We start from the raw sequence: 11293 nt of genomic DNA on the forward strand, positions 1-11293 counted from the left end.
TAAATAACTCTTCTTTCTTTAGTGCAGCAGTATTAGTTTATGTTTTTTTATTGCTTACATGCTTGGGTGAACTCACGGCTCACCTGGTGTTAAGTGGTAACCGGAGCCCATAGGTCTGTTTTAACAGTACAACGGCTACCCCACCTTTTAAGCCAAAACGTATTACTGCTTCACGACAAAAATAGGTGGGACTACCCGTGCGGACTCACAAGATGTCCAACCACCAGTAATCACGCAAATTATAAGTGAACCATTGTTAAGTACGTATTAAATTAGAAAAATTAGTAACTATTTACGAGATTCGAAAACCATTGCATCGCTCGACACGAATGCACCGGGCGTCTTATCTTTTAGGGTACCTACGACTTAAACTATGAGATAGATACTAGATGATACTAATGCTCTATTTAATAATCTATGATACTAAAGTAATCTCAGATCGCAATATAGCCTTCATACGTATTGTTAGGGAATTATTCATTGAAAAGTACAGGCTATTACATTAAATTTTCATATATGCAGCGTGCGCTTGAAGTATAAGGAACTACGTCTTTTAAACTCTCAAGAAACGCGAGAAAAAGGGCACGGGATCCTTGTAGCTTTAATGTTGTTTGCATAAACACGTATATCGCTGTTAATGGAGTCCATAATTGTTTATATCTATATCATACCTGTATACTATGTATTACCAATCGTATTAAAACAGTTATTTTTTCTAACCTTTATTAAAAAGTTATAAAATTACACATTCACCATATATACTGTATTATATCTGTATAAAAGATTTTAGAAAACCTTATATTCACCTGTTTACAAATTACATTAGCATTGCACAATAAAATATAGTACATATAAAATATTATAATTAAACATCATAGTAAAATTAAAGGCCTATTAATAACAATTTATATGCTACCAACGATAAAAATGCACAAAATACAACTCATTTATTTGTTTATTATGTTAGCCACAGATTATATCTAATTAAGATTATTGTTACTTTGCACCACTCTTTACGCTGGCAAAATATTAATGTTCTAGGTTTTTTTTTTTTTTTTTTAATACACGTTCGTAACGTATCAAAATATACTTATTACATTCTATAAACTGATGTTCAAAAATATTACAGATCTCTTTTAAGAAATTAAAGAATAATAAAAATAAAGACATTAATAAAACTGTAAAAAAGTAATTAAGGTTTACACTGTGCAAAGTATTTCGTAAGCCTTATGAGGTAGTTCTTGGCCGGCGAACGATATGTACAACACTTTGTGACTCGGGTGCACCTGTAACACAAAAATGATTAGAGTAATGATTTAATAATTTTAATATCAAATCATTACCTAAGTGACGCTTGAAAGGCAAAATTGACTAAGCGACAATGCGTGAACTTTACAGTAGACCAATTTAAACTAATTTGAAATTAATTAAAAAACTAATTTTAAAAATTTTAAAAATAATTAATTTAAAAATTTAAAGTTGAAATACCTGAAAAAAAAATCTATTTTAACGAATCTAACTGTAGGATTGAAATGATTTTAATAGACCTAGATAAATATTTTTTATGCGCATCGAATATGGTTATTGCCTATCATTTATGTATAAAGCAGTTATTGTCCCTTAGTCACGTTTGCCTTTCAAGCGTCGTAATGAATCCAAACGTTTCGTCACTCGAAAGCACAGTGTTACCACCAGCCCATTTGATTATCGCTTGATAATTAGTAACTATCGTATAAATGTCAGTAATGTATTAACGACAAGAGCAATTTCATAGACTTGTGATATAAGGTGAGACCAGGTCACGGTAAGGGTTGCCAATGCGACCAAATGACCAGACAAAGTCTGCTTTAGATCCAATTCACGAATTTAGCCAGAAAATCTCAGCACATAGCAGGATTGTGCAATAATCGATTTTTTTTCCTACCTAAGCTGATAGCCTTGAGAGACTATTTCAGCGGAACCTTAACTAGTAGGTGAGCTCACAGGGCTCAAACCTGACGACGTTGCTAACACGAACCCTAGCAAGAGCCGTGTTTCGCAGAATCTACCACCGGATCGGAAACGCGACCCACTGAGAAGATCCGGCGAGAAACTCAGTGGGCTGTCTGAGGGTTACTTTACTTGTCGAGCCCTTCGTCGCAAGCGATGGGTTCGACGAGAACGGTGACCGGTGCTTGAGGTACCTAAAAGCACTGTTAGTGGATCGGGAGGATCCGAAATGACGTGTTTGGGGCAACGTCGACTGCTTTCCATTCTGTCGCAGGATATGGAATGTAGTTACCGGCGGCCACGATGAGAGGGTTCTCGTGTCGTGCCGCTTTATCGAAGTGGATGCAATAAACGAATGAAGTGCATAAAACTACTAAAATGACAATGAATGCTTTAAAGAATTTTGAAACAATGCAAGGCAGTATTTGTACTGTGATAGATTTTCATGGAGTACTTAAAATGTGGGGTGACAGAATATAAGATGGGAATATGTCAATTAAATTAAGAAATATGTAATTGATTGTATATACCATACACAAAAGGAGACCACAAAACATACAAATAACACATTCTATTGTTTTAGAAAAAATATTTGACAAGAAAACTATAATATAATATTATGGTTATACCTTTCCAGGGGTCAATGATCCCTGTTCCCTAGCCCTGCCAATATACAGAGGTTCACCAGCTGCAGTGTTGCCACCCATTACAGCATTAGGAGGAATCACACCATCACGGCTTTCCAACCACCTGACCCTTTCAGGACGGGCACAGCACACCTATAGAAAATGAAATATTTAAACCTTAAAGGAATTAACTTCCATATAATTAATTGGATCTTAACAACTTATATTATTTCAATACAATTGAGACTTCAATCTTATGTCTGGGGTATGAGCAGCATTCTCATTGTTTTATGTGGAGTCAGATTACAACTCAACTCTAGATGGGTCAACAGCTCTGCTGCCCAACTACAGATAGGTAATTAACATTTTTAGGAAGCAATATTTTTATATTATATGTATATTATTATATATTTAAGATTAAATATGGAAGAATTGTTCATGAATAAGAAAAGAAAATGTTTTAGCACAAGATCACCTTAAATCTGTGAATATACATGACACAAGCATGTGTGTTTAAGAAAGAAATTAACCACCACCACCCTCCCTATTTCTACCGTGAGGCAGTAACGCGTTTCAGTTTGAAGGAAGGCAGCCATTATAACAATACTGAGACCTTAAAACTCATATCTCAAGATGGGTAGCGACATTTACGTTGTAGATGTCTATGTGCTCCAGTAACCACTTAACAACAGGTGGGCTGTGAGCTCGTCCACCCATTGATGCAATAAAAAAATAAAAAAACTTAGTACAGTACACTATTTCAATATTTAGTGTATAAATTATTAGTGGTTGCTTTATTAAGCTCACCAAAACAGTTGGACTGGAATTTTAATGTTAAAATACTTTTGAGATAAGATATATTCAACTTTTTTTTTTTACATAAAGAATTTGGCTTCAACGTCTTTGGCATTGATTTTGCCAATGTCAAAGTATTTACAAAAATGACCAGTACTTAGAGAGGAAAAAAAATTACTAAATCTATTAAATTAATTATTTTATTAATTATATTATTAATATTAAAATAAATTTGGTCGGTTTTTCCATACGCGAATCTGTGCTTTTAAGAGCAGCACAAACAAATATATGTTAGACTAACTACTTTAGAGATATATATTATTTCTATATATAAAAATATATAAAACATAACGGCCGTCTGGTGTAGTGGTAACATGGTCACTACACAAGGGGGTCGCGGGTTCGAATCCCGCCAAAGGAAGATATTTGTATGATAAATATAAATGTCTTTTCCAGGGTTATGGATGTCTATTAAATATATGTATGTGTATAATAAAAATCTTACATTTATATCCGTTATCTGGTACCTGTAACACAAGTTCTTTACGAACTTATCACGGGACCAATTAACGTCGCGTGATAAAAAAAAATTAAAAATGAATTGCTGTTCGTTAGAGAACGGCTGGACCGATTTGGCTAATTTTGGTCTTGAATTATTTGTGGAAGTCCAGAGAAGGTTTAAAAGGTAGATAAATATGAAAATGCTCGGAATTAAATAAAAATAACAATTTTGTTTTTCCTTTAATGGTTCCCCGTCGGGCGGATTCATTTTATTTGTTTTACGTTTATTTTATACAAAAGCTTAGGTCTTTTATTTATCGATTGAGGCACTACGAAGCCTGCCAGGTCAGCTAGTTAGTAGATAAAAATTTACACAATATTTACATATTTAGAATAGACTAAAGTTAATAAACAATTAATATTAATAGGCTGGGGAATGCCATTTGGAAGTATATCATAAAGAGGGGATACGATATTGGGGCAGTCGAAGAAAATGTGATCCAGGGTATCCTCATTTAATCCACACTCACAAAGAGAATGGTCACGGACTCTAATTTTGGCAAGAAAAACAGGGGAGCAAGCATGGTCAAGTCTAAGACAGATTATAGCTGAGACAATTTTTTTAGGAAGATGGCAGTGGGAGGAAAACCAAGGCTATATTAAAGTTTGTGAGAAGCACCTGTGAAAATTATTTTTTATTAATTTTTCAGACTCCATAATTTTTATGCATTTTTTTAAAAATTATTAATCATTATATTATAAAAGAAAACTTACCTCAATGTTTTGAACGGCATTTTCTTTTCCTCCCCACGGAACATATGCAGAGAAATGTTTCACGCATAACTTGCCTGGGATTAGATCTCCTTGGAACTGAGACCTGATCACCCAAAGGGGACTACCATCGTGACCTTCATAACCAGCCACCACTGCCTTCTCGCTAAGTATCGAAGCATTTTGAGGAGTTGTAGGAACCCATTCAATTGTTGCTGAAAATTAGCATATAATAATTATATCGAAACCCTAAATTATTTATCACACCCATGCAAATTTTTGATATCAAATATAAAACTTAATCAATGAACTCACTATCATAGCTCTGGGTTGGTGTCACATAAGGATAGCTTTGATAACCAAATGCACCATGTGGTGTCACATGGCCGGGAGGTGCAGTTGGTGCTGGCGTGATTCCTGGGTAAGACATTGCTGCAGGTTGTTGTCCGAGACCATACCCGGGTTGGTATGAATGTTGAACATTATAACCAGGCACAGGATAATTTGGTGGTACATTAGGCTGGCCAGGAGGTGGAGCATTTGCAGGATTGTAGAGCGATGGGTAAATTGGTCCTTGGGGTGGGGGATAATTTGGGTTTCCGTATGGATCTGAAATTTAAGTAAAAAGTTTTGTTTAAAGGTAAATTTATAGAACTGATTAATAAGTATTTTTAGGAAGTGTCAGAATGCTATGTTGACAAAGTAACGCGACAGATAGCTCTCTTGTCGTGGCTGCCACTAATTTTATATTCAACCCCGGCTACAGGGCAACAAAAAACTGCTGTTACCCTGAACATGTTTTATTGGATCTCCCGAATCCACTCTCAGTACTTTTAGGCTTTTCAAACACCAGTCACAGTCCCCCACAAACTTGGCGGTTACGATAATGAGTTTGATGTGTGAAGCAGATTCTGTCAAGCCCTACTCTTCCTAAGACCAGTGTTGACACACTCTCTCAAGTTGAGCCCCATGATCTCACCTAGCAGTTATAGTCCCTTACGCTACCAGCCAATAGGTAGAAAAATAAAATTTAATTTATCAAGGATTCAAAATACATTTCAGAAGCATCCTGTATTTCAAAGACAATATTTTTCCCTAAAGAAAACGAAATATTTTTTGGACGTATGATAAACTATTTAATTTAGGTAATTATAATTCTAAATGTATTCTTAACTTTTTTTGCAAATCGGGCTAAACTAAAACTATCGTTTGTTTTATACTTTGATGTTCAAGTAAACAAATAAATCAGAAAATAATTTTAGTAAGATTTGGGATTAATTACACCTAGTATGTAAGATTATTTTATATATTTTTTTAGTAAAATCGCCTGTTACGATTTTGTTTTCTTAACACAGACATGATACAATTTAACTTAGTTTCTTGATAAATTAAAAATGACAACAGAATATTGCATTAGACTATGTAGGTAATTCCAAAACTTTGTTAATATATTGTTGTTATATTGTTCTCTAGAATATAATTTTAATATAAAAATTTAGGATTTTGGAAATATAAAATTCGTGAAAACAGTGGTTTTTTTGTAACGAATGTGCGCTTCTGATGAGTCAAGCTAATAATTATTATTATGACATATTGTGTAACCTTACTTTAACAATTATTTGTAATTCGATTAAACTTACATAACGTGAATATAGTACCTTTAATCTCTAGGACTTTGAAAATCTAACGAAAATACAATGTTTTCTCGAAACAACGTGAAATACAAAGTCTTTTTTCATCGTAAATGTGACCGGCACCATCAATGATTCAACGATGCTTAAAGAACAGACATTCTACACTTTCTATTTAGAGAGGCGTTAATATAGTTTTTCTGTAGGTATCTAAATAAACATTCTTCAGTGACGACAAATATAAAAATTTTAGTACCTCAGTACCTAAACACTTGCATCTTAGAAGGTAAAAAAGAGGCTATAGTTAATTAGGGAAGTATGTGGGTACTTACATCTAGACATTTTCTATTTCGGTAAATTAAATACTAAAATTTCAAAACACTCGAAATACTTATTTGATCACGGCCCAGAATAGTGAATTTAGAGATCCGACTTTCCGAGTAGGTAGGTATCGAAGCGAGATACTACGTCACTTGTTTAGATAGATTACGCCACTGCCACAGATATACATTACACATAGCAATACTATAAACTGGATTCCAAAGTATATACCTATATGTCTATTTTTTTAATATCGTTCGTTAAACCAGTAATAATACCAAGTATACCATACAGAAATTAATGTGGAATGGACATTTTTACAATTTTTATTAAATTTAATAAAAACTATAATATTTAGGTAAAGTTATTGGGAATTTATGGAGTTTGTTAATGTCTTACAACCAACAGAACTACACATTAACGTCACGTAACTTGTTCATAGTTTAATACGATAATAATAATAATAATGTCATAGATGGGAAAAATTGAAACCTGTTGAATCAAATATTTTTCTTGATATAGCCAGGAATTATTACCTACAAAGGGATCTTTACGTTAGCGATTACGTTCTCAGGTAAACCAATCAATCTAGTAGCAATTGTTATTCTTATCGGTTTACTGAGATGTATAATTTATTTCATCCAAAAGTTACGGTGTTGGCGTTCATCATCATGAAATGTGATTTCATTTCATTTCCATAGTCAATTTCACTTTTTATACAATAGACATAGCTTTGATTTTTGTTACAAAATTGTTGGTACCTATCTCTCTCCTGTTCTATGGACGAAACAAACACAAAAACATATTTGTTCACCTTCTGGAGGATAAAGATAAGGAGAACTCTCTTACTATTATAGTAGACAAAACAAAAAGCATCAAGCTGTAGTAATGTAAGCAGCAACATCCAACTCACACCCCATCAAAATAGCGCAATCGTGTTATGATATTTTATTCTGAATGTAGCATTTGTAGAGAAGATGCATTTTTTCCACTGAAAGGTCTATGATTTTTTCACTCAAGGCACACACATTTCACTTTTTTTGGTATTCCTTAAGATAAAAAAAAAAGTACTATTTTGGTCTAATTATTATGTCTATTATTATTTATTATATTATTATCTATTTTGAAATGTGCGTCATAAGCGGAAATCTTTCTTTTTTTAATTCACCAACTTTAATACTTTTGGTCACTTGTAGTGACCGTAGCCACCGTAATACGTGCAATTCTTTGGCGGGAATGCAGGTATTTTGTGAAATAATTTATTTTGTTATTAAAATTTTATTGTTTTTTTTTAAGGTTTAAATAAGTGTTTAGTGGTGGCTTATTTCTTTTAATCGGGAAGGTTTACAATTGTGTTAACAGCAAACAAAATCGCTGGACGTGGTTTCTTGGACACTTTTAAAACAGGAAGGATTTTTTTTCATTCATATAATTTTATTGAAATCTTTTATTAATAAATTCATGTTACCCAACATTTACGGCGTGGACTTGTATTATCTCTTATTTCTTATTTCATTTTATTCAATTTTCCATGTGCTAGTTCACTAGCGTACTTTTTTTTTTTTTTATGATTGAAGCATTACTGGTGGCCCGGAGGCCTTTCCAGTTTCACCAGGACAGGCACTAGCGTACTCAACTCCCGTGGTGCTTAAATAGTCTTTTAAATTAGTTGCCTTGCTTAACGTCTCGCTAATTGGTTGTCTAGTTGCCATCCTCAAAAAAATCCAAACTGGTTAATATTTGCAATATGGACTGAAAGTGTGTTTTATTTAGATAATTAAACAAAGTAAATGCTAATCGGTTAGTGATCTAAAATGTAAGGAGCCTAAAAAATTTTGAAATCGAATTGTTTGTTATCAAGCATTATAGGAATGGGAACTCCTTCGACAATACTGAGCATGAAGTACACATATGATTCAATAGATGGCAGTAATACCTGCATAATCAGACGATAGTTTATTAAAATGAAATTAAATATCGTCGTTGTCAAATCAAAATCTGCGATGTGTGCTTTTTGAGATTTTTACTTTTTGACCTTTTCGTATAGTTCACAGCCCTATCTACTGTATAAAGAAAACTAATATGTGCCTATAGCTTAAATATTTATCTATAGCTTTCATTTGATATAGGTACCTAGTTCTTAAAAATTCTTTATACGAAAATATTTTTACTCGTTATTTCAAAATAGAATTTTTGCACATAGCAGACTTTGGTTGGCAGCGACGATATGTAATGTATTAAGGTATGTCAACAACCTATGTTTATATAGTAGATTTTTGCGTATTATAAAACAAATAAAATTTTCTGTGAGACGTTAGTGAACGCGTCTTGAAAATATCTTACATAATGCCACGTTTATAATTTATGATATTACAATACAAATATTACCTAGTATTTTGTGCAGAACACCTCATAGATGATACACTTAGAAGATATGTGACACACGTGATAGCACAGAGAACAGAGGTAAACAATCACTGAATCTAATTGAAATTAGTTGCTAGTTTATAATAATAATTTCGCGAACAATGGACCAAATATTAGGTGTATGGTACATATTTACGCTAGTGCGAAAAAAAAACTCCATTTTTGGAACGCTTTGAAGCAATCAAGTAATTTCTGAGCAGACCTTAGGGCTCAGACCAGAAATGTACCTGTTATTAAGACGATGTGTGAAGAAAATGTTATTTAACGGACAAGATTTTTATGACGTACTTGTATTGTGATTGATATTTTGCAACTAAAGCTAGTGTAATCTACTATATAATCTACATAACTATTTACCTATACAAATTTTGTTATTGAGTTTAAATAAAAAGTGCGCTGTGTTCTTAAAAATTACAGAATACCTACACCAATCATAACACGATGCAATCTCGTTGTGGGGTGTTATATTCAACAGGGGAGAGGAAGCCATATTTTTGCGCTGGATTTTATATCTCTCAGAGGAAATACAACACTACATCGTTGCACACGTCACTGCGCGACAAATTTAAATTCAAAATATTGGCGATTAAGTAATGTTATTAATTAATAAAGCACAGACTAATTTTATTTTTATGTTTATAAACAAATTGACGTTTTTTCATATTTAAACGGTCAATTATGGTAATATTCAACTTGTGGCTTAATACATAATTTGAAGAAATTGAATAAAATTAATTTATCGTCTGGATTTGAAAATTGACAAAGCAACGATTTCATGATGATGATGATGATTAATTTGTTTTAAATTTAGGTACAGGTTTATGATGCTAGAGACACAATTTACATCTATGTGATCTTAAAAGTAAATACGAAACCTTATGTACTCACTTCACATCATTGACTTGACGACTGTTACAATCCCTACAGCAATTAGGGCCGCCAGCAATATTGTAGCGAGCAGTGTTATTAGCTGACACGTCAAACCAATTAAACAGCTGAAAAAATAAAAACTATTTGGTCAAGTCATAGGTTCCAAGCAGCTAAAAACTACCAATTCGTGAACGCATTCGATATAGGTAAGATTCATATTTACTGGTGGTAGGACCACTTGTGAATCCGCGCGGGTGGGTACCACCACCCTGCCTGTTTCTGCCGTGAAGCAGTAATGCGTTTCGGTTTGAAGGGTGGGGCAGCCGTTGTGACAATACTGAGACCTTAAAACTATATCTCAAGGTGTGTGGCGCATCTAGATGTCTATGGGCTCCAGTAACCACTTAACACCAGGTGGGCTGTGAGCTCGTCCACACATCTAAGCAATAAAAAATAAATAAAAAAATATACGATTTTCTATTTAAATTTGCTTCACTATGGTCAGTTTAGCATTATTAGTTATTATATTCATATTGAATACTTACCACATTTAACTAACTAAAATCGATCAAAATAAAACAGTAACCGTCCGTGTTTTCAAATATAGTACCATAGTTTTAAAAGTTTTTTTTGTTGTTGTTGAATAATATTGTTGTTGAATGCTAATAATGCGAATAAAATTAAATACTCAATAAACTTATCAAGCATAAGACATTATTTCTGAATGCTGTTCTGTCAAAAGAGATTACGTCCGAAATTATAAAATATTAAATAAATTCTGATTGAGTAGGAAACTCTTTTGACAAATTAATATTATTTATATCTGACCACTTCTATTTTTTCAGTTATCCTTAATAATTTACAAATAAACTGACTGTAAACATTGATGATATTCTCATTTTATTTGGTTAAAATCGTGTTTTTTTTGCTTAATTCTTTTTAATATATACTTGAATTTGTTTCTAGGTTACTTATCCAACGCACATTTACAAGTGTCGGCTACTAGAAATTATTAAACAGCACAAATTAAATTAGTTTAAATTATTAAGGTCGGAGGGTCCAAAAAAGTAAGAACATAATTTTATTGAACTCAAGAGGAGAATGTGAATGTAATTGCAATTTCAATCTTATATTTAAGAGGGTTATTCATTCAGTTTCCGATGTTCTATTAAATGACAGCTACATTGTAAAATGTCTGTCTATCCTTTTCAGTAAAATTTCCGTTTTGACTAAATTTACCTCATAGTACTATGAATCGTTCCAAGAAAAACTAACTGCAAATCCAAACGTCATAGTACAAGGTATTGAATGCACCAAAATTACTGCATTATGATACGCCTGTGATACTTACCTAGGTATTAA

General features: G+C 32.9%; 1 protein-coding gene across 1 annotated transcript; it reads right to left on the reverse strand.

Moving 5' to 3' along the window:
• Positions 1-706: 706 nt before the first annotated feature.
• LOC114246481 (uncharacterized) lies at positions 707-6808 on the reverse strand. Its single transcript, XM_028179020.2, has 5 exons — positions 6646-6808; positions 4998-5291; positions 4686-4897; positions 2619-2768; positions 707-1286 (listed from the first exon to the last, which is right to left on the reverse strand). The coding sequence occupies exons 1-5, from the start codon at positions 6653-6655 to the stop codon at positions 1200-1202; spliced, it is 753 nt and encodes a 250-aa protein (XP_028034821.2). The 5' UTR covers positions 6656-6808; the 3' UTR covers positions 707-1199.
• Positions 6809-11293: the final 4485 nt, after the last annotated feature.

Source organism: Bombyx mandarina, chromosome 06 (assembly GCF_030267445.1).
Source record: "Bombyx mandarina strain Sakado chromosome 06, ASM3026744v2".
In the NCBI taxonomy this organism is placed as follows: domain Eukaryota; kingdom Metazoa; phylum Arthropoda; class Insecta; order Lepidoptera; family Bombycidae; genus Bombyx; species Bombyx mandarina.